The sequence below is a fragment of the Anas acuta genome, chromosome 7 (genome assembly GCF_963932015.1).
Source record: "Anas acuta chromosome 7, bAnaAcu1.1, whole genome shotgun sequence".
In the NCBI taxonomy this organism is placed as follows: domain Eukaryota; kingdom Metazoa; phylum Chordata; class Aves; order Anseriformes; family Anatidae; genus Anas; species Anas acuta.
Genome location: NC_088985.1, coordinates 17707836 through 17735026, shown reverse-complemented (window position 1 = coordinate 17735026; position 27191 = coordinate 17707836). Strand labels below are relative to the sequence as shown.

Here is a 27191-nt window from a genome sequence, read left to right as displayed (position 1 = left end):
CCTTCATCCTTGGTTCCTGCCTGGAACTGGTGCTGGGAGTCTCTTAAGCCACCACTATGTTCCAGCTGGGCTGCATTTCTGCAGTAGTCTAGGTGATTACTCTAACAATATAGTTTAGTAAGTATTTTAAAGCCTCACAGAATGGAAGATACCTTAAAAAATAAAAGTTTTGTTTGTTTATTTATTGTGATGTCTTGAGAATAGTGGAAAGTGAACTAGAATCTTGAAAAAGGCTGCGTTCATTTGCCACAATGCCAGTAAAATACTTTATTAGGGGTTAATAACATTCTTCCCTGTTAACATTTCCTCATGTCAGTGTAGAACCATCTCGTGCTAGCCTCCAAACTATGTCTTGCAAAACAGAATCACTTTTCCATAAACCGCATTACAACATCCAGAATTAGCCTCTAAGGCCTGGGAATGAGAAGAATGCCATCCACCTCAGTTGTTACTGGAGTTGTTTGTTCTGCTGCTGCTTCTCTCTGCCCCTTTTCTCCCTTCCCAAGTCTCTTTCAGAGCCGGGAGCTCCGCTCCCCATGTGTTTGGAGTTTAAACTAGTGACCCCTCAGACGGTCAGGTGTGAGATATTGCTAGCACAGTATTTTTTTTGGATCGGAGGTGATGAGATAAGCCCAGAGCTATTTTGACAGCTGGTGTTTTTGGGGTCAAGCTGCAGTGTTTGTGTTCTCAACACCAGAAATATTTACTTGAATGCAATCTACGCAGCGGGAAAGGTTTTCCATCAGTGGTGGCGGTGGCGGTGCAGCTCTCGCTCGGTTTTAAGCGTTCCCCTGCCCTCTCGTGGCACAGACGAGAAGCGTCCAAGGCAATGGTGGAGTCACCGTCCCTGGGGGCGTTCAGGGAGAGGTTGGACGTGGTGCTTGGGGACACGGTGCAGCGGGTGACTGGTGGCAGGGCGATGGTTGGACCAGGTGATCTTGGAGGGCTTTTCCAACCCTAACGATTCTGTGATTGTATGAAACACACGTGTCTGCGGGGACAGGAACCAACTGACACGCCCGGGGCGAGCGGGGCGTTTCTGTGGGGCCCTTCCCCGTGACAGGGGCGGGCCCCCTCGCGGAAGCCATTTCGGGAGCCGCCCCCACCTCGCGAGAGCTCGGCGCCATCTCGCGCGGCCCGCTGAGCGCGCGGTTTTTGGTCTCGCGAGGCGGGCGGCGCGCGGCGGAGCCGGTGCAGGGCGCGCCATGCCGGCACGGAGCGCGGGCGGCAGCGGCGGTGGGCGCCGGGACGGCACCGGGGCGGCACCGGGGCGGGGCGGGCAGGGACCGGGTGGGACGGGACGGGACGGGACGGGACGGGCAGGGACGGGCCCCGCGGTAACCGTGCCGTCGTTGCAGAGTCGCCGGGAGCCGAGATGGGCGAGCAGGCGGTGATCACGCCGGCCATGCTGGCGGAGGAGGAGCAGCTGGAGGCGGCGGGGCTGGAGAAGGAGCGGCAGATGCTGGAGAAGGTGAGCGGGGAGCGGGGGCTGCCGCCTGCCTGCCGGGTGGGCGTGTGTGGAGCAGCCCCCGGGAGGTGAAGCCTCCCTAGCACATCTGGCACGGTCACGGCTGTGTTTGGCTCCTATTTCTCCTGCGCTGGGTGTTTGCGAGTGCTGGTGTTACGAATCTGTTTTGGGGAGACAGCCCGAAAACAGGGTGCTTCGGCACTGCTGGCGCAAATCATCACGGTACCAGCGTGCCAGAAATAAAAGGCACTCTGCTTCAGGCATAAGGCAACGTAAGTGTGGAAGAACACACATCCCAAATGCTCTCCTGAGATTTTTTTCCAAGAAGCTAATGCTGCTACTCAAAACACCTGAGAAATCCCCCCCATCTGTCACATTATTCCTTTTGCTCAACCATCTGCCTTTGTACTGAACAGCCCACAGGAGAATGGTAGCTGCAGGTTGAAATGTTACTTTAGGGAGATGAAAAATACAGCTTCTAAGGCCTGGAACCAATTTCATCTCCTCTTTCTGTCTTTACTGAAAAAAGATTTTTGTTTACTAAGTACGTTTTTAGGCTGCAACATTGTGATTCTGTGGTTAGAAAGTATTACTTTATTTATTACTTCATTCTCCCAGAAGTCTCATAGTCATCTTTCTTGCAGACAATAACTCATGATAGAGCCTGGCTGAACTTTTCTTCAGGTATTCCTTGATCTGCCTTGGAACTGAAAATCTGATGGCAATCCTTTTGGAGAATCCTTTTGGAGATAAGGAGGAAACTCGTGTAGAGTAAACATCTCATTGCACAGGAAATATTGAGAAAAGGACAACTTTCTTTCACAACCAGCCACTTAGGTGTCACAACTGTAATATGATACTGCTTTGTATTTCCTTTTTATGTTGTTGTGGTGGAGGTGGTTGAGTTTTTTTGCCACTCACTATTCTTTCAATTTCTTAAGGGTCTGCAGAGCTTACCTCTAACAAGGGTGTTGTTCCTGTGTTTCTACCATGCCTTCGCTCTGTGCTCAGGGGTCTGCCGGACCAAGGGAGATTACCCATGTCACTGAACTCAGACTTATTGGCATCCTGGGGACAGTTGATCTTTTTGAAGCTCCTGTTTTGTTTCTTTTTTTATGTTTGTCACTTCTGCAATCCCCTTGCCAGGTGACTTGTGCAGTTCAACAAATGAGTCACTTGCTCTTTTTGTGGTCTAAGAGCAAAATACCACAATGCAAATATTTGAGAATGTAGAGTGATGAAAAATGAGTGGCAGTTTTGCCATGGTCAATATAACAGGTATAAAAACAACCTTGTTGAGGCTTGGAGGTTCCTTCAAAGGATGAAGTCCTTCAGATAAAGTAACTAACGGAAAGAAGCTGGGTTCCACACCAACAGGAATTGAGTAATACCACCTCAATGAATGAAGTACTTCAGTTTCGCTTATATTGTTTCTTGGCATTGCCATCAAGGGTTGGTTTTCCTGGACTCAGGTACATTCTGCCTGAAGGAAAATACCTGGAATGAGGAGAGCAGTAGCAAACAAAACCTTTATGGAGAATTTGCAAGAAGGTCACATAGCCCCCAAGGAACACTTGGAGATACATCTTCCGCTCACAAACAAATAGAGAGATTGCTACTTATAAGGATGACATGGCGTACCATTAGTGGAAAAGTGTGATTTTTGGGGATGAAGAAACCCTGATTTTTTTGCAGTTTCTCCTCTCAGTCAGCTAATATTACTCTTTTCACTACCTATTAATCTATTTAGTTCCAGAAAATTCTCTTGCTTTTCTGTCTCTGTGTGCCCTTCCCCCAGTGTTCCTTCTGAAGGCAATGGCACAGATAAGCATCTTGTAAAGCTCTGCATCTTGTGTTTCCTGGGTTTCTCTTGGAGATGCTAATTTATACCTTTTCACTTCCTTGACATCTCCATCTAACAGGCAAGTCTCCACCTAACAGGCAATTTATTTTATGTGACGGCTGCAGGGTGAACGCTCTTTTACTTTTTGGAGAAGTCTTGATCAATTATACAGTCTTGACTAATTCAACAGGTATCCTTTTTTAAAAATAGTGGCAATTCAAGCACTTGGATTTTGTAAGTAAAACAAAGAGAAGTTGCTGTTTTCACACTGGGAATTCACTTGGCCACTGTAAATCAAGCACTAATGACTTTGTAGCCACCTGAATATCTTGCTAATGAAAAACTACCTCTGTGCAGATGGTATACAGAAGTGTCCCAGTTACTACTTATGAAACTGCTGAATTGAAACGTGATTTATTTTTTTTTTTAACCCAGATTTTGCAGGCTATGAATAAACTTAGATTTCCTTTTAACTCTAAATCTACAAATCAGAGATCAGACTTCTTTAAGCCCTTGAATGCTTTGTGCTGTTGCACTGGAAGCAGGTATATTCTGCAGAGCTGTTTACATGTGCAAGTGAATCCATCCCTTAGTTACACTGATCTTGCAGCAAGTGCTTCATAGAGAGAGATGTATGGGTCAGTACATCCATGTATTATAAATGTATAATGACTCAAAGAGTAAAAGCTTGCACGGGTGTGAGACAATTGTGATTATCCTCTAAAAGAACCCTTATGTGTAAGGCATTAAATTTGAAGCATCTTTAAATACTTGACCTCTTTTTGTGTTGGCCAGGCTCGCACTTCTTGGGACAGGGAGTCAAGTGATATGCGGTATAAGAGGCTTCAGCATTTGCTTGAAAAAAGCAACATTTACTCAAAGTTCTTGCTAACCAAAATGGAACAGCAACAACTGGAGGTAAGTGTATTCTCTGTGGTGGGGATTCTTAAGATGAACTGTCACTTGCTTTCTTGCTTCAGTTCTGCCGAGAAGCTACGGAAGATACTGCCCGGGAATGAGGTGGTGCTTTACATAATATTCAGAGTTTGTCCTATAAATTTATATACAAATCAGTCTGGAAAGAGCATGAATTTTAATCACAGTGTAAAGGTAGTGGTGATGTCTTTACAATTTTTCTGTTGGCCTGAGAGATAAGACGAAATTTAAGGAAACTAGAAAACCTGTAAGGAGGACAGAAGGATGCAAAGAATTGACATGTAGAAGTTGTGCAGCCTGGTTTTGTTGATTACTGAAGGCTGAGGATGAGGCTTGTCTTCAGGGTGATAATGTAGGACAAACATAAATTACAGTGATCTCAGACCATGCTGTTCCCAAACAAGAGCTTCCATGAAATGGTTTTGTGTTCTGCTTTTTAAATCTATGAGTTGCTGAGTTCACATCTGGCTTTGTCTTTACTTTCTTAATTGTCCTTGTACGTACAAACTTGTGAGATTTTGAGCCTGAGGGAGGAAGAATCTCAAGAAAAGATTCAGGATAATCACGTGCTCAGAAAAGTGATACTTGACAAGCTGCAGAAACATCCTTTCTAAAATACTTCTCTAGTGTCTATTGTCAGCTCAAATTCATGATTACTACAATGATAGAATGCCTATTTCAATATTAAGTTTTACTGCTCCATCTGATAGTTATAAAGGTTCCTTATCTTTCTTTTTCCCCGAAGTCCTTTTGCTTTCAGCAAGTAAAAATAATAGATGAAATGAAAATCTTAGATTCTTAAAGATATGAAAGCATTTCTTCCTTAAAGGCATTGTAGGCTACTTACATTGCATTCTGTTTGACAGTGAACACAAGTGGTAACTCGTAGAAGTTAAAGGGAAGATACACACATGGAAAACTTGCTGTAGTAAATGTGATCTCTACAGGAGTTTGCAATTGGGTATATTTTTGTTGGCATCTTCTTAAATTACTGTATTTGAAAATGTTTAAAGTAGTCACTGACAAGCAATTCAGAGCAGTTGCACTTACATGCCCAAGTTCTGTTTTATGATTTTTAACAATGTCAGCATAGAGGCTTTTACTGAGACTGCTAAAACACTCCAAGTCTGTAGAGTACACAGCAGTCTACATTACCAATGTAATCTGCATCTGTTTTTATTTCTATAATGGATAGTTCTCTTGTGAGTGTCATTTAAATACAAGAAATGTGTCTTTTTGTTTGTTTTTTCAGGAACAGAGAAGGAAAGAGAAGTTAGAAAAAAAGAGAGAGATGATGTTAAAATCTGCAAAGGTGAGATTAACTAGAGGTTTTACGCAGCTTGTCTTTGCTATAAGTCTGTCAAATTGCCATGTCAATTTTGATCATCTGGTCAAGGTAGCTAAAGTTAGACTTACCCAGCATTTGACTTGCAGTAAGATCTATTGTACCATATTTTTAACCATAGTAAGACTGTTTAAATCTACTCAAAAATCACATAGCATGACAGTCCTACTAAGGAGACTTTTCTGACTAATTGGGCCCTCAGTATAATAAGGACCTATTATATTACAGCATGTCCAGCATGTCCCGTAAGGATGATCAGAGGGCTGGAGCACCTCTCTTTTGAAGACAGGCTGAGACGATTGCAGTTGTTGTTGAGCCTGGAGAAGAGAGCCCTAAGACGTACTAGCCTGGAGAAGAAAAGGCTCCAGGGAGATGTGGAGTTGTCTTATAGGCCCCCTTTAGGTACTAGAAGATAGCTGGTGAAGGACTCTTTGTCAGGGAGTATAGTGATAGGACAAGGAGTAGTGGCTTTAAACTAAAAAGTGTGGGTTTAGATTAGATATAAGGGAGAAATTGCTTACTATGAGGGTGGTGAGTCACTGGCACAGGTTCCCCATAGAAGCTGTGGATGCCCTGTCCCTGGAAGTTCTTAAGGCCAGGTTGGATGTGGCATTTAGCAACCTGGTCTAGGGGGAGGCCCCCCTGCCAATGGCAGGGAGGTTGGAATTAGATGATCTTTAAGGTCCCTTCCAACCCAAACCATTCTGTGATTCTGTAATTTTTCATTCAAGGAAATTTGGATTTGCCTTGTGGGGGTTGCCTTTTAGTTGAGTTGTTTTTTGTTTTTTGTTTTTTTTATGAATGATTGCTCGTCTTACTCAGTAGGCTAAATGCTGGCATACCAAATAAAGCAAGGTTGAAAAAGATAAACAGTAACTACTTCTGCTATACTTCTTATAAACTACATAATAGTAAGTCTTTCAAAAAGATTTCCAAGACAATGCTTGAAGTTGGATTGCATATTTCTCTCATTTGTGCCATGATAGTTAGACATGCATGAGATGATGATCATCTTTCTGTATTTATTTTCTAGGGTCAAAGTCCAGCGGATGGCAAAGAGGAGAAATCAGGTAAAGTATTAGGTTCTGCCTTTAGTCAGTACTGGTGTTTTCAGTTTCTTTAACATTTGATGTGTTGTATAAACTCAAATGTTATCTTATAGCTGCAAAAAAGAAGAGAGGAAGAGAAGACGGAACATACAACATCTCAGAAATTATGTCCAAAGAGGTAGGCTGTATTTGTAAATGGATTTGTTTGGGTTTTTGTTGCTCAGATTTTAACTGGTGAGGCTATCACTGTGTGACATCTGTATTTTGGAGCAATGCATTCTTATATGTTATTGTCAGAAATTATTGACTGACAGCCAACAGTAGCCTACCTGTAAGGTATGACTTCCTCCCAGCAAAATTCTATATAATAAGCAGTGTTGTCGGACCTGCAGAATCCAAATGCTTTTCTTAAATTTTAGGGGAGGCAAGCTGTGAAGATGTATTAAATTATCTTTTGTAATCAAAATACATCTGCTGATGTGTTGCCTTCTTACAGTCACATATGTTAGATGATGTATGGAAATTTGCTTCAAGTATGTAAATGCTCTTCAATTAAAAGATTTCTTGAAATACAAATTGTAGTAGCCTTTAAAGTTGAAAAGCACATAAGTGTATTTTTTTTTTTCTTGCAGGAAATCTTGTCAGTGGCAAAAAAAAGTAAAGTGGAAAATCAGGTATGTTGTCAACGTGTTCTTATGGTTTGTGTGTTAAGCCCAAAGGGAGGGAGGACATTTTATACTTTATAGCATATCTTTAAACTTTTCTTGTAAATAAATATCTTTGAGCTATGTATTGTAGTTCTGAGTTAGAAGTTTTAAAGCATGGTGCAAGTAAATGCACTTAAACACCTATTCTTACATAACAGGTGAAAACTTCTGAATTTTACTGTAGTTTTCAAAAATGAAGGAAATAATTTACTAAAGAAATGCTTGTGCTAGTATATAAAACCTTACTTAAGATGCAGCCATTTTTAAGCATTTAAATTGTGGAGACAAAAGGTGTGGCCTCTTTTGCTTCTACTGTGGCTTAAGAACTACAAGCACAGTACTATATACTACTTTCTAATATTATCTAGAATCCACTTACAGAAAAGAAATTGCTGCATTAAATGTCAGCCTCTTGGCAAGGTTTTATGTCTGCTTGCTTTCATGGGTAGAATAGCCTAATTGTTCTGGAAGCTATCACTGGTCTTCAGTTCCAAAGGAGTAAAGGATGCCAGTAAGGTATTGAAATTTTGCATAGTTACTTCTGCTTTTGTGGTGATACTAATCCTAAAAATAAATTCTACTCTTTCATTGACAGTTACTCAGTCTTTGTGTCAAGGGCTCACTTGTTTTGCTACATAATAACAGGCTTGCAGAAATTTGCCAGAAGTTTCAGCACCTGGCATAAGTATGTCTTAGCTGGGTTTTGTTAAAGTATGCCATTTGTCACATGTTCGTTGAACTTTCCTCTATAGGATGAAAGCTCTTCTGATAACCTGTGTCCAGAAGACCTGCAGAAAAATGGAGACTCAAATAGTGTCATTAAGGATAGATTGTGTCAAGCTGTACGACACAGTGCCAAGCAATTCCTTGATCCAGTACGGAAATTTAATGGACAACCAGTGCCTTTTCAACAGCCAAAGATTTTTACTGGAGGTGTCATGAGGTGGTACCAGGTGGAAGGCATGGAGTGGCTAAGGGTAAGGAGCAATTGTTTACAAAATTGAATGTGTTGCTGGCTGGAGACAGAAACAAAGGGGAAGAGACTAGAAATTTTTGGTTATATAACACCAGATTCTTATATAATGAAAAAAGTTGCCAGTCCACAAATAGAAAGTTACAAACCCAAATATCCTCCCCACCCTGTAAAGACTTCTATAAGCTTCTTGGTTGGTGTTCTCCACCTTTCCTTTCTTCATCTATTTTCACGTTCAACTCAACTGTCCTTTCAGTCTCTTCTTATAAGTGCTTTGTGAAAGCAGTAGGTCTATGCATACTTAACTTGAGGGACAGTCTTACTGTTTTTCCTCTTTCAAGGACTTGAATACCTGGCCCCTTAGGCCTGCAAGATGAGCCTTTTAAAAACCTAACACAAATAAGCTTTTAATTCTCTGCATTATGGACTCTTAACTAGTGGTATTAGCATAATGTCTTTAAATTGTTTTGTCTTTAACATTTGATTTCAAAAGCCAGTGAAACTTATGTATGTGGGCATTTCTTTTATTGTATTTTTTCCCTGTTCTTGCTTGTAAGCCATATTTAGAACAACTTTTTTTTGTTCTTGTCAGAATCATGCAGAACTAACTTTCCTTCTGCTGATGATCTCCTATTTCCTTTTTTTTTTCTTGCTCCCACAAGCATGTATATCCTGTTTTAACAGGCTTCAACTCATCTCACAAGTGAGTGCCACTAAACTCACTCATTCTGTTCTGTCTCTGGGAAGTGCGTGAGGGAGGCTGGCCTGTACTGGGGGAATAAACGGCTTCTGTTGTTGGACCATCACTCGTAACCTTTAAGAATAGTAGATAGAATAGTCAAAGGGCACTTCCTTTCTGTTCTGTTGTGAGAAGTTGCTCTGTCACTTGTTGAAATAGGCAATGTTTGCACAAGTTTTTGCCAGAACAGCAGGCAACATTGGTCAGGTATTGCACCTTTTTCCTATGCTGAAGTAGCCATGGCTATAAAAGCTACTTGAAAAGATAAAACTGAAACACAGTAACTTGGTCTTTTGGAAATGGAAGTTACGGGAATAATTTAGTATCAGGATGAGTAGAAGTCAGAGTATTGTGAGGTATATTTGCTGTTGAAGTGCTTTTGATATAACGATAATTCACATCCTTTCCTTTGATACTGTTCTTTTTTTTTCCTCCTAGTCAGGCAATTAACTTGCTCAAAGCACATTACCCTACGTATGACAGTCTGGGGTTTACAAGATGCTGGTGTTTTATTTTCATCATGGAGAAATCTTATTCACCTCCAATATAGAATGTGCCCAGTAGAGAGTTTCCACAGATGTTACATTCCTATGGATGTTTGTTGCTCCTAAGGTGTGATAGTTAATCTATGCTTATGTATTTTTCTTTGTGTGTGCAGATGCTTTGGGAAAATGGTATCAACGGCATTTTAGCTGATGAAATGGGGTTGGGGAAGACAATCCAGTGTATTGCAACAATAGCACTGATGGTGGAGCGAGGAGTCCCTGGTCCCTTCTTAGTATGTGGTCCTTTGTCTACTCTTCCAAATTGGATGTCTGAATTCAAAAGATTTACTCCAGAGGTAAGAGAAACAAAGGTTTTTCTTCCTCGGGTCTAACAGAACTATTTTTTAAAATTCCTACCTCGGTTCTTAGTTTTAATTATTTGCATCAAAACATTCTCTATATAGAACATCAAGTTAACTATAGTTCTTTATGTTGTTAGCACACAGTACGCTATGTCTTACTATGTATTTACAGCCTTCTTGTAACTAAGCTAATTATTTCTATTACCTGTGAGGTTTGCCGTTTGAAGTCAGTTGAATTAAGCTCACTTAAAAGTCTTATTTCTTTCAGATTCCAATAATGCTGTATCATGGAGCTCAGCAGGAACGTCGTAAACTGGTTCGAAAAATTCATGTGCGACAAGGATCACTGCAAATCCATCCTGTGGTCATTACTTCCTTTGAAATCGCAATGCGAGACAGAAATGCCCTGCAGGTATCTACGTTCTACTGAAAATCCTGTGACAGGTGGAATGCTGCCTCATCACTAATGGCAGTGCTTTTGAGTATACACTTAAAAAAAACAAAAAAACAAAAACCAAACAACAACAACAAAAAAACAAACACAAAATCCTACATGCTGCTTGTTCAATGAGTGTTATACTGCAGCAGCTATATTGGCATTCAGTTCTGCTGTGATATGTTTCTTTGGTAGAAATGGCTCTTTTTTTTTTTTTTTGAGAAATTCTTCAAATAGAATGCTGTTTTAAAAAGTGAAGCAAGCAGATAATTACAACACAGTTGTAATTAACATATTACAGCTTTTTCCCCATTATCTCTCTGTAGGTAATGGAGGGGAGACACTTGGAGAAAAGTTTTCCTTTTTATATAAGTAACAGAGTTAATAATAGAGTGGTTGCTTCAGTGAGAAGAGCTTCTTGTAGAAGTTTTCACTGTAATCATCAAAACTAAATGCAGTCATTGTGAAGCATAAACTGTTTGGACTCTGCTCTTCCAGTCTGACAAAGTGAGAAACAAGCAAATAGAATCTTTCTAATGGTCAAGATCAGGCAGTCTTACTAGTGCTGCTCATTGGGCACATTTTGATGGAGTGAGCTAAGATTTACTGAAATATTGTTTCTTGTTTGTAGAACTGCTTTTGGAAATACCTGATAGTAGATGAAGGTCACAGGATTAAAAATATGAACTGCCGCCTTATCAGAGAATTGAAACGATTTAATGCAGACAATAAACTGCTGTTGACTGGTACCCCCCTGCAAAACAACTTGGCAGAACTTTGGTCGTTGCTTAACTTCCTGTTGCCAGATGTGTTTGATGATTTGAAAAGGTGAGTTGCAGTCTGCTTAAAAAAGAATGATCCCCCTTTGTTCTGTTTGGGCATTATTCTTACTCTTTAATAATTAAACTTCTATCAGCCTTTAAAGAGTTCTTTTATGATATGGTTGTAATTTGGTATAATCATCTGGTTATAAAGACTTTGAAATGTGTGTTGTCTTCACACTAGTAGTTTCAGAAAGGAAGGAAGCAATTGTCAGCTCCATGGGTAGTGGAAATTCAATTCTGAACTAAGACATGGGCACTGGGGGGAGACGGGAGATGGTTGTCTGATCATAAGTGTCTGGAGTTGCTTGAGATTTTGTAAGGTGTTACAGACAGTTGTGTGAGGCTGTCAAACATAGGACCCATGGGAGACTGATGCTTTCATGAAGCAGTACAGGGAGGTCAGGAACATTGCCAAAACCAGTCAAATTTGAATTTAGTCAAAATTTGGAAAAAAGCTACAGACTACGTTGAATATAATTGATCATAGTGAATATTCAAACTAATACAGGTATTTTTATTGATTGATTTTAAAATCTCAAGCATGTGAATTGACGGGTATGTTTCAGAAATGTCTCTTGTTCACCCTTTGTACGTGATAGATACCAGTGCTTTGTTTCCTTAAATCACAGGATGAGAAGAAAAATAGCATAGTTATATAAGGAAGGAGAATCATAGCTATGAAACAAGCTATTCCTTTTTTTGTTTTGTTTTTATAGTTTTGAATCATGGTTTGACATTACCAGCATTACAGAAACTGCCGAAGACATCATTGCTAAAGAAAGGGAGCAAAACATCTTGCATATGCTACATCAGGTTTTCATTTTTTTGTGTTATTTTTTCGTGGTTTATTTCTGACATTGACCATTATTATGAAGTGTACCAAAATCTTGTTTGTGGATCTGATTTCTGATCCTGAGGCTTTTATTGTGGCACTTCTACACTTAGGTATCTCCTTTTTTTTTCCTCCAATATTTAAGGCGTTTATAAATGCTGAAAGGAACAATGTACTTCTTTGATAAAGACTCTTTTTTGTTCTTGGAACTGAACTGAGTTCAGTTAAACTTAATTGCTGTTGCTTACTTCAGTCTGCCAAAAGATTTAATTTGTGTATTGAACTTGTGGAAATATAACTTTGAGAGAATTTATGCAGCTCTGAGGTGTTGAACAGAAAGCCTTTTAACAAACTAGTTTTATAACTTGCTTCTCTTCAAAGGCAAAACAAAGCTAACATTCAAAATGTTTTTTAAGGAGTGGTGGAGGGGAAAGTAAGTGCTTTCAAAACACATTTTCCCATTGTAAGCTGATGGTGTGAGATGCGATTTATGTTTTTTAGATATGATTGTTGATGGCAACTTATATATTGCTTTTAAAAGTTTATGGCTATCCTGGAATAAGTTGAAGAAATATAACAAGCAAAATGAGCTAATTTGTAATAAGATTACTTTCATTTATGAAAATTATTTGAAAGGCCTGCAACCCTTATTAAAGACAATTTTTAACATGTCCATAGACGTGGGGTTTGGTTTTTCTTTTAACACACATGACCAGTATGTGTGTAAAAGTTTTGGAGCAGGCATCTCTATTTAAAAATGAAGCGTGGAGCTCTGCAGATTACATCCCTTAGTTTAAATTGTAAAAATAATGTTTTATTAGTAAACTTATTTGTATGTCTTTTTCTTTTAACTAGCCCTGTTGAGAGCTTTGAGTAATTATAACACAACTGCTCAACATTTCAGATTCTGACGCCTTTCTTACTGAGAAGACTGAAATCTGATGTTGCTCTTGAGGTTCCTCCGAAACGAGAAGTTGTGGTATACGCGCCCCTGGCAAAGAAGCAAGAAACATTCTATACTGCCATTGTAAATCGCACCATTAGGAAACTGCTTGGAAATAACGAGGTATCTACTGATACGGGTGTTAGAAATGTGCTTGCTATTAATGGTTTATAAGCAAAACCACGCTGACATTGCTTCATTACTAGTGTAACCAAAATGTTGTTTGCTTACATTTTGAGCCTGACCCTTTCAGCGTTTCAGTGACAGTTGATGTGACTGGCCTCTGTGGTCACAGAACTGGTAATACGTGAGTGTTAGTGTGCTTTTGGTTGCTTGTAGCTTAGTGGAAAAAGACAGTTTTAATTGAACTGACAGTTTCTGCTGTGAAATCAGTATGGTACTAATGCAGCTTTTGAAAATTGAGCAGTTTAGAGTTTTGGAGTGGCCCAAACTTTGGAGTTTGGGCCACTCTTTCTGCTTAACAAAATTTACAGCTGCAGAAACTAAGTATTAGATGGAGCATGTTGCTGAGACCTCTTTTCAGGATTGAGAATTCTTGAGTCTGCACAGGCCTTTGAATTTGGAGCTATCTGCTGTTGATGACAATGCTGTTTCCCACAGGAAGAAGTAATAGAGTTGAGTCCAACAGGCCGACCAAAACGCCGTAGTCGAAAACTGGTTGATTATTGTGAAGAACATAATGGTTCACCTGATGACTTGGAAAAATTGATCAGCAAAATGCAAGAGGAAGTGGAAAAAGAGAGGTACCTGCTATAAAAGAATATCTTTTTTTGTTGTACTGAGTATTGTCCTCTTAAGATTCCTTCAGAGCTTTGCTTATATGATTTTACTGCTAAATTCTTGCACCCTTTGCGAAGTTCAGGTAAAACTTTTGTCTATGTTGTTCAGTTACATTTGTGTCAGCTGTATCTTTCATTGACTCAATGATAGGACAAGGGATAACATCGACGTATTAATTACAGTTAACTCCCAGACTTTTGCAGAGTTCCTCAGGAATACTTGAAACAAAGTTTGGTCTCAGGACTGGAGTAAAGGGATAACTGATTTACTTGCTAAGTTTTATAAAATAAAAACTTAGGTTTAAAACTTAGGTTTAAACTAAGTTTAAATCTGAGAGCTAGAACCCAAATAGCCAGTATGGTTACTGCTGTGTTTGTGACATGTGCAGCTCACTTCCTGCTTGGTGATTATGATCAGAATGGAGGACCAAGACTGAGGGTGCTGAGTAATCCTGAGTTTGACAAGATCTGTTGGTGGCTCTAAATTGGTTGGAACTCCTTTGGGCAAAAGGAAAGCCAGGATTGGGCTTAAATTACAGGGCTCAACTGTATTTATTTTGTTAGATTTTTAGTCCAGTGTACTCTGAAAGAATGGGTATTAAATGTTTGCTTGTGTTAGTGTTATGACATGCATGGTTCCCTTATGCTGGATATAGTTCTTAGGTTTGGAAAGAGCAAAAGAGCTGTAGTAGAATCCTGCAGTGTGTTATGTGGCTGAACTGGGATAGGCCAAGAGCTGATTTTGGAGTAGTTCACGTACTGTTCAGTGGGAGATATGACAGTTTCAGAGTTCCCTTTTCTGTTTCATTTTTTTGCTTCTGATTACGACTTTACCATCCTTCTGTATTTTAAACCAATAGTTGCAAACTCTAGTGCCTTTAGTGTCAAGCGTGACACTAAAGGAAGTCTTCTCTGGTATTAGCTTTATTAACTGTGAGGAGTTTAAAAGAAGTTTGACACAGCAAGTGAATCTTGCTTTCTATTTTATTTATTATTCTGGGGAGGGGGTGTGTATTTTTTTCTGTAACACTTTCTATACTAATAAGATGGCACGTCTTTCAAGGCCGGTGGTAGAAGTGAGCATGCCCATGGATTCGGAGGTGAACCTTAAACTACAGAATATTATGATGTTACTGAGGAAATGCTGTAATCACCCCTATCTTATTGAATACCCATTGGACCCTGCTACGCAACAATTCAAGGTACGTATATTAAAAGGATTAGAAGAGGAATTATTCTAGGCATTTAGAAGCAATAGATCATGAGCTGACAGCAGTTAGGAATGACCTTTACAATGTATTTACATATGCCTCCCTACTGAATTCCAGCATGTGACTGAATCATTATTTGAAGCAGCAGTTGCAAAGAGCAGTTCAAGCTTCTGTGTCTTTAGCCTCTGTAGTAAGCAATACTGTGGTGTTCTCCATTATGAAGGCACTCATCTGCTGGAAGCAAGTTATTGAGCTAAAACAATAGCTGGCTTCTGCTTATTCAAGCTGTTTTAGGGTCTGCCTTAAGCTGTCCTCAAAAAGGCTTATTTTCCAAACTAAAAATGCTGATGTTTGTGAACTGTTCATGATGTAGACTGTAAACACTGCAAAAGGTATGATGGAAGTTTTTAAGAGTGAGGTGCTAAGGGCAGACAAGTACAAGAGGATCGTCTACTTCAGTTTACAGCATCAGATCTATGCCTTGAAAGGGAGAAAGTCCAATGGAAGTACATCATAAAGACCAATTGGCAGTTTAATCTAGACAAGGTAACTGGTAATATAGGAAAATGGAAAGTACTTTGAGTTAAAGGAAAGCTCAATCAACTTGAAGTTGCTTTGTTTGTACACTTCTAAATGAAGTTTGTAGGCCCTTGTAGGCGTGTTTCCTGGTTGGTGTGTGGTTAACAGATTTGGCTGCACTGTGGAGAAAACTGTTAAGGTTTATCAATGCAAGGTCAGTGCATAAAAGAAGGTAACACCATGCTAGCATGTAGAAAACAGATTGTTTCACACTTGCAGGAGCTAGTACCTGTAGCTTGTTCAGCTAGTGCTTCCTTGTCTCCAGCAGGTGGAAGCCTCATGCATGAATTACCACTGATATAAGCTGGGAAAGAAACTACTTTTCCATGTGAAGAGAGAAACCTTCATGACTTTTTTCCTTCCAGAAATGGGATGAAAGTTAATTCATCTAAAAAAAATATTTGGGCATATAAAACAGTGGGGTTTGATTTAATTTCATCATGATTTAATTGATTCGGCTTACTTTGCAATTTGTCAATTTCAATATTATGGCTTTTAGTTGAAAGGATTTTACAAGTTTATTTCAGTAAGCATTTGTTGATGCTTCTGAATGATGAAAGCCTTTGGCATCCTTCCTTCTAATGTACAACTGCTTCTCCCCTTTTTCCCCCTCTTCTAAGGTTGATGAAGATTTAGTAAAGAATTCAGGCAAGTTCCTTCTCTTGGACCGGATGCTTCCAGAATTGAAAAAGAGAGGACATAAGGTAAAACCAATTTTTCTTTTTGGCACAGTTGTCTCTTGATAACCAAAAATGGTACTAAGGAATCTTCTTGGTTTTTTTTAGGTCTTGTTGTTCTCACAAATGACTCTAATGCTTGACATCTTGATGGATTACTGCTATTTGAGAGACTTCAAATTTAGTCGATTGGATGGGTCTATGTCTTACTCAGACAGAGAAGAAAATGTAAGTACATGCTCATGTCCTTTGAGCCTGTTACCAAAATGTGCCTGTTAATGTGACATTGGAATGAGACTTTGCACAGCATTTAGTCTTCAACAGGCAACAGACATCTGTGTTGAAAACTGATGTTCTTGCTGCTGCTTTAAAAACTGCAGTTGAGAAACACTGAAGTAGTGAAATACGTTACCAAACAACATCCTGGTATGCCTAGAATGACGAATGCTTGTGTTGGGTTTGTCTGAGCTGGAGTCACCTTTTCCCTGGAGCAGCCCACACGGTGCTGTGCTCTGCACTCATAGCTGGAACAACACTGGTGTCACTCCAGTGTTGTGCCTATTGCTGCGTAGTGCTGGCACAGCATCAGGACTCCTTCCAAGCCCCCAAGAGCCAGCAGGCTGGGGGTGGGTGAGTGATGGGGAGGGGACATCGCCAGGGCAGCTGACCTAAGCCAACCAAAGGGATATCCCATAACGCCTGATGTCACACTCAGCAATAAAAAAGGGAGGCTCTCGTGGGGGAGGGGGCTGTTCCTCCTGAACAACCACTACACGTTTTGAGGCCCTGCTTCCCAGGATGTGGCCAAACATCGCTCGTTAATGGGAAGTAGAGAATAATTGTTTTTCCCTCTCTCTGTGTTTCCACGCAGACTTACTTTTTCTTTTGTTTCTTTCTCTCCCCATTCCCTTTCCCTTTAATTAAACCTTTCTCATCTCAAACCTCAAGTTCTCTGTGTTGTATTTTCTCCCCCTTCCTCTTTGAGGAGAGGGGGAGTGAGAGAGCGGTTGTGGTGGAGCTCGGCTGCCCACCTGAGTAAAACCACCACAATGCTCATGTATTCTTGTTGCCCAGATGTAAAGTATGCAATTTATGCAGATTGCAACAGGTGCTAATCCCAGTGTTACCCCTGGCCCTATTGTTTCCTGGTGTCCAGGGTGTTATACCAGTGTCTGTGGGAGTGTGCTGCAAGTCTAACACCAAATAGGTGTTAGAGTAGATAAGAATAGATTTCCAGGAAGTGGTGTTGTGTACCTAGGTGCACACTTGTAACTTCAGCCTGAAAGTAAACATGGATTCATTACAGTGTAATCCTTCGTTCTTGCATGCTTGTAATGAAAAGATCACAGAATGCCTTACTGTTGAGGCACGTATTTGTCATGAAGGGCAGCCACGTAGGGTGGTTTTGGAAAAGCTTTGAGGATTGGCAGGGATATGAAAAAGCAATACATACAGAGTGTGGAAGAAGAACACAGAATGTATCTAGGCGATGTGCTGCAGTTGCAGTATGATCTTGCAAGTATGTACCAGTATTTATGCAGATAAGGAAAAACAGTGACTTGCTGATCATCTAGCTCAAACTGCTTTTGTTTGCACTGTTTTTTCTCTGCCACAACGTGGCTGAGGATAGCCACACCCCTCAACATTTAAGTTACTGTTGTTAAAAATGATTCTGAAAGACAGAAGGCTAACTAGCAATGTGACTTACATGAAGCAGGTAAAATTTTGTGCTGCTGGTTTCTAGGCGTTTTTAGGAGTTAATTACGCAGTTATGTGATTGTAAATTGTCAGCAAATAGAATGTGAATGGCTTTTGGAGAGTATGAATTTCGTACTGTTCTATACTGTTTTGTGATCTGACATGCACACTTTTACTCTGTATTGCTGCTTTTCACCTCCTCACAAATTTTTATCCTATGATGTGGTTGAAACTTTTGAAAAGAGGCATTCTGTGCCTTGCTTTTGGACGTTTGATTGTTGTAGGGGAGTTAAAAGAAATAAAAAAATCAATGTAGAAGTGTACAGCTGTAAAAATCTGAAGAAATCAGGTGTTTACATGCTTGAGCAAGGAGAACCTTATTCCCTTCCAATGAAAACTCCCAGCAGGGTATGCATAGCTCAGTTGAGAAAGAACAGCCTCTCAGGGTAACAAGAGGTGAGTTGGAACATTACTTCATTTAGTAATATGTATCCAGCAAACCGTGCTTTGGAGGAAGAGTCACTTGGAGATCAGCTTCTGTATTCTACAAAATGATTTGGAAGCTAGAGGGAATCTTGGTGTAAAATGAAACCTGAGTGCAGATAGACCCAATGCAGGCCCAAGAGGTACAAGAGAAGTTCAAAGTAGCGCATGCATCCGAGCACATATATTTGATAGAGAAAATGTAACCAGAACATGCCTGCTAATATGTCTGTATTTTGAAGTCGAGATGTTGTGTTTCATTCGTGGGTTAAGAATTGCATATGGTACTTCCTCTTATGAGAAGACATGCAGTTACATCCATCTTCTGTCTCCTGCGACTTTTATTATTTTTTCCCTTCATTGAAGTATCTGTGTTAAGCATGATATTTTTTTGTCTGTTAGGTTTTTTAGTATACAGTTAAAATGTCTTGGCATTAGGTTCTCACTGTTTCAGCTGCATAAACAGCAACGGGTGGCTCAAGAAAGCCATGGGAGCAATGGATAAGTGCAGCAAGTTTTAAAGGTTCTGGTCTGGTCCAATTTGATTCTTTTCCTCTCTGTTCCTGGCTTCAGTGCCTACCACAGAGTGGTGTAGGTGCAGAACAAGAGAACAGATTTAACTGCTCGTAGACCTGGTAGGAGTTCTAATGATGCTTGGAAGGATCTTGCTATGAAAGTAGGTTAGATGCTGAGTAGAAGTTGAGAAAGTTGTTCTTAGTTTTGAAATAAGAAAAGGTGATATACAAGGAGGCTGGAAGTTAGAGTCAAGATGGCATCAGAATTTTAGATTGCTCTGGATGGTAGATTACGTGGGGGTAAATGTGACTGGGATTATGTTACTGTAGTTATCTGCACTCTGTGTTGGACAGCTCATTGACTAACATTGACTAAAATTGGCAGATAAGAAAATACAGTTGTTTTACTTCTTGCTCTTGCCCCGTCCCAGATGCACAAAATGTCTCTTAAAACTTTAGTTTGCCTCTGGCAGCATGTATTATATTCTACCTGTTTACATTTTAAATTACAGACGTGGATTTTTTTTTTTAAATAAAATGTTGGATATGTTTTGTTTGATCAATCTGCTGTTTTGTAATAGTCTTATTCTCTTCCAGATGCATCGATTTAATAATGACCCTGAAGTCTTCCTGTTCTTAGTGAGTACAAGAGCTGGAGGCTTGGGCATTAACCTAACTGCGGCAGATACAGTTATCATATACGATAGTGACTGGGTATGTTGACAGACTCTACCTAATGATGTCGTAAAATGCTTTCTTTACGGATGCTTTCGATAATTGTTTAGTAAGCCATTATGGTGTGGGGCATTTTGTTATTCAATGATGTATTACATAATGACAATATAAGCCATGTATGCTACCATGTTATATGTTAAATATACAGCCTGATTTGAAAATAGCTTCTCAAACAATGTTAGAGCTGGTTTGCAAAACCAGCATGTTTGTCCCCTGGGTTATACCAAAAGTAGGAGCATTTTTTGGTTTCTGTTACTATTTTATTTGCATTTCTTTTTTTCTAAGTTATTATTTGTAATTTGAATGTAACAACAACCTTGGCTACATTTTCGATACAAAAAAAGTTAATCTGTTGAAAACTGCAGCATATAATGAAGCAGTCAAGCTAGCTCGGTTGCTCTGGCTGTGTAGCTATACCAGCAGAGCTTGGCACGGGCATGTTTTAAGAGCGAAGAGATGTACGGTTTTATTATACAATAGCTGCCCTGATGTTTGCTTCAGCTGTGACTCAGCTCACTGACTGAAAATGCTGCCTGTGGTAGCATTTAAAAAGCTGCACTGTTAGCTTTTCTCTAACTTGGTTTTCTTATCTCCTCAGAACCCCCAGTCGGACTTACAGGCCCAAGACAGGTGTCATAGAATTGGCCAGACAAAACCAGTGGTTGTCTATCGTCTTGTGACAGCAAACACAATCGATCAGAAGATTGTGGAGAGAGCTGCTGCCAAGAGGAAGTTGGAGAAGCTGATTATCCACAAAAGTTAGTATCCTCTTATGCCTTCCATTAAGCATGTGTTGCTTCTTCAAATCTTGGAGACCTCTCCTCTGTTTTGAGACTCCAGTATTTTTTCCTCAAACACGAATAGCTTCATCCTTCCAAAAATGGCTATATAAAACTGCTCCTCAAAATGCGTTCTTAGACGTATTACAGATAACTTCTACAGCAAATTAAAGGAAAGCACTTGTATTATTTCAGGGGTTACCATGTTATTAATACTACTTTACTGGTAGGTAATTTAGAAAAAAAAAAGTGATGGGTTGTTGAGTCTGCCTGGAATAAATAAAAGTAAAAACAGGCAATGAGGGAGTACAGCTTTGGGGCTTGGTAGCAGCTTGTCAGCAAGATGATACTTTGTTCAACCCAAATGTTTTAGAATTCTAGGATGGAAAATGTCAAGGCTGGGAGTGAGTGACAAGTCTGAGCTGACTGTCTTTTTTCTTATAACCAAATTAAATGAATCAGAATATAAATGGAAAAGCAGACAAAAATTGCCATATTGCTTGCAGTTTAGCTTATAACAATTCTTCATCTGAAGCAGTAGGCTTACCTAATGATATTTAAAGCTGTGTTTAATGATACGAAGTTTATCAATAGGTTTTCTAGCTGCACTGGCAAACTTGCTTGAATAGGGAGCATTCAATTAAAATTGGTAAAATAAGCAGGGACTATATGAAGCTGGTTTCTGTGAGTTCCTAGTGAATGTGGCTGAGACTGCAAGTCTTAGACCTGTAAAATCACTAGAAAATTTCAGAATCCTTTCTGCATTTGTCTTTCTAAACTTAAGAATAGTCTGTTATAACCACAGTAGAATAAGCCCTCTTCTGGGGCAATTAACCTGTGCTGAATGGCACCATAGTCCTCTTTTTTGTGTCTGTGTTTGCAGAACAATGGTGATTCTTGTGTTCTAGATCATCTAGCTGGTCATACTAAAGTGTCTTTAAAAAAGTTTGGGGTAAAGCTTCTCTTTTGGGGTAAATTTGTTTTGTTTAAGTGCTGTAGGAATCCTGCTCTGCTTCTGTAGCATACTCTGCGTTATATTTGGATGCTAGCTTGCTATAGCATTTTCCAAACAGTAAGCTCAGTTGGGGAGGGAAAAAAAATCTTGCAACCTCTGACAATACATGTAATTAGCTGTGTATTAAACTTGTAGGATTTAAAAACATCTTGTAGTATATAAAGGGGGAAAAAAATACCACAGTGTTTTGGAAAGGCAGAAGGGGGGCAGAAAGGCCACACCTGCAACTGTCTACTGCATGGTGTTTGTCATGACTAAGCTGTGGATTGTTTGGATGATGTTGGCTAATGGTTCAGTACTTCCTTTGTCCTAGCCTTTTTGTAACTGCTGTCTTCATGTGACTGTTAGGACTGCCATCTGACTTTTCTCTAGAGGAGCTAATGCCATCAGCCCACAAAGCAGATGGACTCAAACGTTTAGATGACTGCCATATGCTAAAGTAGCAGTGGGAACTAGGGCTAGGCAGTGTACAGGAAGGAGACTGAGCAGCAAGGGTTGTGTCTTTGGTTTTGCAGCGAGTTGAATGTTTATCTGGCTAGCTTTTGGTGAAGCCTGTCAGTAGGAATGTTCCCTGCAGGAGCCTTTGGGGCTCATTCAGTAATTGCAAAGGTGATGTAATGTATCCTGTAATTCTGAATACTTAGAAGTTATCAGAAATTGAGGAATGAATGAGGAAGTAATATCATAAAGTCTGCATGTCTGTCAGACCTTTCAATGGTTTCAACTATGTAGGGTGTACAGTACAAGTACCAGACCTGAAGGATTGAAATATATTGCAAAGCTGTGTTTCTGTTGAGCTCAGCACTATGTTGTGCCTTCTGTCTTGTTTCTGTTTTCTTATAGAAACATGCCTAGGTAACTGTGAGAACCAGCACGATTTTAGTTAACTTAGTAGATGTTAGACTAAGATGAAGTGATGCACGTAAACTCTAATTTATGTAATGTGCATTTCCTGTAGCTTTCTCTATGTCACTATTACAGCCCAAGATCTGTACAGCCGTATAGTTTGTGAAACTCTGAAAACTTATCCAAATGAGTAAAGGGAGAAATTCCATCACTACCAATGTGGGATGTGACCTGGGTCCTGTGTGTCACAGCAGGAGAGAAATTGTATAGCCCTAACCTCTCTGGAACTCTCATTTGATTTGCACTTTGCTGAGAAACAGCTAGTCCTTGGAGGAAGATGGGGAGAGGTGTGGGAAGGTATTCTGAGAAAGAGACACAGGAAAAAACAGCAGTAAGGCTGATAAAAGGGTATGAGGAAGACTTGCTGTGAAATGGGTACATGTGTTAATAAAAACTGGGGAAGCTTGGCACGGGACAGGAGGCCTTGCAGTGCACAGACCGAGCTTAGCTTCATCCATGCTTAGATTTAGCAAGGTAATAAATAATCTTGTATAACTTTTTGAATGTTGGTGCTGACATTGTGATAACTGTTAATTTGGTTTCTTGAAGAAACTATGCTATCAGATGTATTTTGTCATTTCTGTAAAATTATTAAATTGAAGGAGTTCCTACAGTGGAACAACATTATCCTTCTTATATTTCCTGTCTTGTGGTTAATGCTGCTTACTTTGTTCCAACCAGCTTACATTACAAAGCGAACAAACTTCAGCACCTACCATCTAACTTTATTTGCAATCTTTTTACTGTAAGTAGAACTAATGGCTTTTCTGCTGTGTGTGTGTGTGTGCATGGTGAATTGGTGTTTCAATCAGTTTTCTGCATACTACAGCTAGAAGGTGAAAGGCCTGCATGTAAACTTCTCGTGCACCTCTGGTTTTTTTGACCAGTTAGCCTATTAGCTTAAGGTGTGTTTAGTTCAGGGCTGAAACAATGAAACATAGAATTAGCCTCAATATGCAAAAGTAGATTTGTTCCATCTGTGCCTAGAATTGTTGTAACAGTTTATGGAATTTGTTTCTGTCTCTACTTAAAATTTCTACTTTCTACAGATCAGTTTAAAGGTGGCAAATCTGGCCTTGCACAGTCAAAGAGCTGTCTGGACCCTCAGGAATTACTAGAATTACTGAAATCCAGAGACTATGAAAGGTATGTAAAACTTTACTTTTTTTGTTGACCATTAAGTCTGTAACTTGCAGCTTGCAAGCAGCTGTCAATAGTTCTCATGTTTTACAAAGCGGGTCTTCAGAGTGAAAAGAATGTCCTAGGGATTCTGCTATGTGGAAAACTGACTTCTGTGCTTCATTAACTCTTACGCACTTTTATCTGTATTGAGAGAGTGTTTCTTCTTCAACAGAGAGGTTAAAGGATCTAAAGAAAAAGTAATCAGTGATAAAGACCTTGAGTTACTCTTGGATAGAAGCGATCTTATTGGTAAGTCAGAATTCTCATCCATCTCTTATGTTAGACAGTAAATAATATTTTTAAGATTCTTTATATGTAGAAAATAGTCAGCTTCACTTCCCCACAACTGTTGTACATGTGAAGAAAGACACTTTGGCCCCAAGGCTGATGTTTCCAATAGGATCTGGTGAAGAGGCTGACTTTGACAAAAGTATTCCAGAAAACCTCATTCATGCATAGTGTGCCCCAAGCATACATACTGTAAAGGAAAAGCAGATGTTTTGCAAAGAAATTTTCCCTGCAAGTTGCTGTAATTGGTCAAAGTAGAAGTCATTCTCAGGAAAAAAAAGCTTATTTCAGTGAACCTATTTGAAAACCTATTTTGATACTTTCATAATTCAAAATATAGCCTAGTAAAACTTAAAGGAGACAAAAATAAACTTTGAGGGTTACCATGCCTTGTCCGTAGATCAAATATTTTTTGGGTGGGAAAAAAAAATTCAGTCATCTGTTTTTGTAAATAGACCAGACAAAGATACTATAAAAACCTTAATTCTACTGAGAAATAGTTTATTAGAACTTCTAGTTTCTCTAAACATTAGATATAAGATGATGAAGGAAATAAAGGAGAGATGAGACTCCAAACATAGATACAGAAGAAAAAACAGTCATTATAGAATTAATAAATAATTCGTAGGTAGTCTTAAATACATATGGTATGTGAATTTTGAGTAAAATAACTTGCCTGAGGAGAAGAGAACAGTTACTACACTTGGAAATTTCTCCTGGTTTATCTAAAGAATATTTTAATGTACTGTTGATATAGAAATGGTTCGTGATGTGCTGACACAATATAATCCATTTTTATCTTTACAAGTTCCAGCTATGAAATAATCAGATTTGTCCTTTCAGGTTGGAAAAGGTGTCATTTTTTTGTGGTGTTATTAGCAGGCATCATATTTTATAATGGTTGCTTCTTTTTTCTTATCCACTGTAAGCAGAATTTGATACACAACTGTAAAATATTTTCAAGCACGAACTTTTAGTTGCTGAGTGGTTATGAAGGAGCAAAATGATCTATCAACTTGATTTTCAAATCCAGATGAAATAAGAGTATATATGACTTTTCACTTTGCATTGCTGTACTTGAAAAGAAAGGTTGCAGACAATTCACCTATTGGTTGTTTTTTTTAAATTCTAGATCAAATGAAAACTCCTGAAGCAATTAAGAAGGAAAAAGTGGGTGTCTTCAAGGTCTTGGAGGAATCATCGGATTCCAATGCAGAATGTGTCTTTTAACGTGCAAATGGCCTGTTGTCTTACATGACAAACATGACTGACATCAGCTCTCAGAGATGTCATTATACGTACTGATCCTTTATGCTGACTCTTCATGGCCTTTTTCAAATCCCTCAGTTCTTTCAAAGAATGTTAACATGTTCTAAAGTGTAATGCTTGTTATAGTTTCATGTTTGTAGCTTTGTTAGCCTCTGATAAAGGATTAAGAGAATGAGCGTGTTTCACATTTTCAGCTAGCTTTTGTGATCAGTGATAAAAACTGGCAAACTTGTGTAAAATCTTCCTGTGGAAGTCCTAAAACACTTTTTTTTTTTAAATACGGTGTTACGATTTTATTTGGAAGGGAAAGAGCATATGCCTTTGTTACAGCTTCTGTTTTGTTTTTTTTTTTAACTTCTGCAAATTATTTTGATAAATAAATAAATGTCTGGTTTGTCCGAAGCATTGCAGGTTTTTTGACATGGATACCACCTAGGCTTTGCTTATTTAAAAATCTTATTATTCACTTTTTCTCTATTCGTGTAACCCTTTAGCCCATTTCACACATCAAAATAACACCCAACTATAATAAACCTCTAAAATGAGGGAGCTAAGAGTACCCAAACAAAACTGTAAGGTTTCCTGCTGCAGACAGCAATTATCTATTGACTGGCCTCTAAAGTATGTAGAGGGAGCTCTGGGTACTGGAAGGAGGAGAATGTGTGGATATGTGGAAGACCAAGGACTAACTCTCGGCAAGGGTCAGTCTGAGACTATACTGGGGCAGAAAAGACAGGAATTCAAATTCCAAATCAGCGGGAAGCCTGGTTTTATTCCAGGAGTGACAGGAGGGGAAGTAGATAATAAAGCAGGTGAAGTATATAACTAATTGCATATCTATCCTCTAACAGACAGCTGCAGGCAATATTTTTCAACATGGGCATCAGCTTTTAAACTGTATTATGCTTTGTGAAATGTCTTTTAGGCTTAATGGGAAATGGCAGTTATGGCATTGCAGCTGGAGCTGTCACAGTTGCAGTTACACTAGTTATACTAAGGCATGGGTAATGTTTCAGAATAAACTACTTAATTCATCAAACTATTGGAAACTACTTTCTTGTTGCTTTATGATCATTTGTAGATGAGACATAAACACCAGGTGAGTGCCACCTCAGAAGTAGGGAATTCATGTTCTCCATTGGGAGTAATATGTTAGCTGATGTGGAGTTATTTTATACTCACACAAAATACATGGTGCCTTACAGAAGTAAGATAAACAAATAACTGTTAATGGGTATGCTGGCTTTGACTTTTGCCTGTTGAAAGCTGTGCTTCATCTGCAGTTATTGAAGACTGAAGTTTTCAAGTTTTTGTTCAGTTACTTATTATCCTGACTAACACAAAGTCCAACCTGTGTTGTCTCCGTGTGTTCCTTATATTTGCTGAGCTGCCATCCTAGTCTCTTATGCCTTGTTTTATGCTAGTAAAGACCTACCACAGGAACTGAGAGTAAATGATAGGCATACGATAGAATCTAAATGGAATCATTGCAACAGTTTTTATTAAAACTGACATAACTGCTTCCACACAAGCTTACCCAATTTTAGAAGACTAATTTACTGTGATCAACCAGCACAGCTATGTGGCTGTCACGGCAGGACTGTATGATAGGAAATAAAAATGAACAACTATTTCTAACCCATACACTAGCACAGCTAGGATTTAGTCATAACTGCTTGCTACCTAAGGATGCATAAGCTAGTATTAAGACTAAGGGTAGTATTAGTGAAATGTGTTCACTGTTCAGTGATGTGTTATTTAGAGACTTGCTTTGCAGAGGTGTGACTGCTTTTTTTAGCCCACTTCCAGAAGGTAAAAGCAATGCCAAGTTTTGCACTTAGAAGAGCCCGATTCTCTTTTTTTTCTTTTTTTTTTTTTTGGCTCCCAAAGTACTGAGAATATAGTTGATGAAAGCAAACATGGTATCTTCTTGGCATGACCTTGCCTTTCTTATGCCAACAGTCAAGAACAGTTTTAATGCTTGCTACTCACCTGAATTTTGCAGGTACCCCGCAGCTGCTCAAAGCAGTTGAACATTTGTGCCCTGAATGTCTATAAGCTGGGACACACTTTCTGGTGTTTCAGAAAGCAGCCTTCTTTTCCAGAGGTGGA

At 39.3% G+C, this 27191-nt stretch overlaps 1 protein-coding gene across 4 annotated transcripts; it reads left to right on the top strand.

The window, feature by feature from the left end:
* The first annotated feature begins 825 nt into the window (after positions 1–825).
* HELLS (helicase, lymphoid specific) lies at positions 826–26131 on the top strand. Of its 4 annotated transcripts, none has more exons than XM_068689586.1 (22): positions 826–932; positions 1359–1471; positions 4107–4229; positions 5500–5559; positions 6626–6662; positions 6755–6819; positions 7274–7315; positions 8101–8325; positions 9719–9901; positions 10176–10319; positions 10975–11171; positions 11884–11980; positions 12904–13065; positions 13564–13706; positions 14806–14944; positions 16153–16236; positions 16318–16437; positions 19503–19619; positions 20239–20398; positions 23390–23486; positions 23695–23771; positions 24943–26131. In XM_068689586.1, the coding sequence occupies exons 1-22, from the start codon at positions 830–832 to the stop codon at positions 25038–25040; spliced, it is 2586 nt and encodes an 861-aa protein (XP_068545687.1). In that variant the 5' UTR covers positions 826–829; the 3' UTR covers positions 25041–26131. The 4 variants fall into 4 exon arrangements, with proteins under 4 accessions (XP_068545687.1, XP_068545688.1, XP_068545690.1 ...); XM_068689588.1 differs by lacking the exon at positions 826–932 and adding an exon at positions 1077–1236; XM_068689587.1 differs by lacking the exon at positions 7274–7315.
* Positions 26132–27191: the final 1060 nt, after the last annotated feature.

Coding starts and splice junctions, on each gene's coding strand:
- HELLS (XM_068689586.1), top strand. CDS start 830: ATGGTGGAGTCACCGTCCCTGGGGGCGTTCAGGGAGAGGTTGGACGTG. Junction 4,230..5,499: donor TGGAACAGCAACAACTGGAG/GTAAGTGTATTC, acceptor TTGTTTTTTCAG/GAACAGAGAAGGAAAGAGAA. Junction 23,487..23,694: donor AAATCCAGAGACTATGAAAG/GTATGTAAAACT, acceptor CTTCTTCAACAG/AGAGGTTAAAGGATCTAAAG.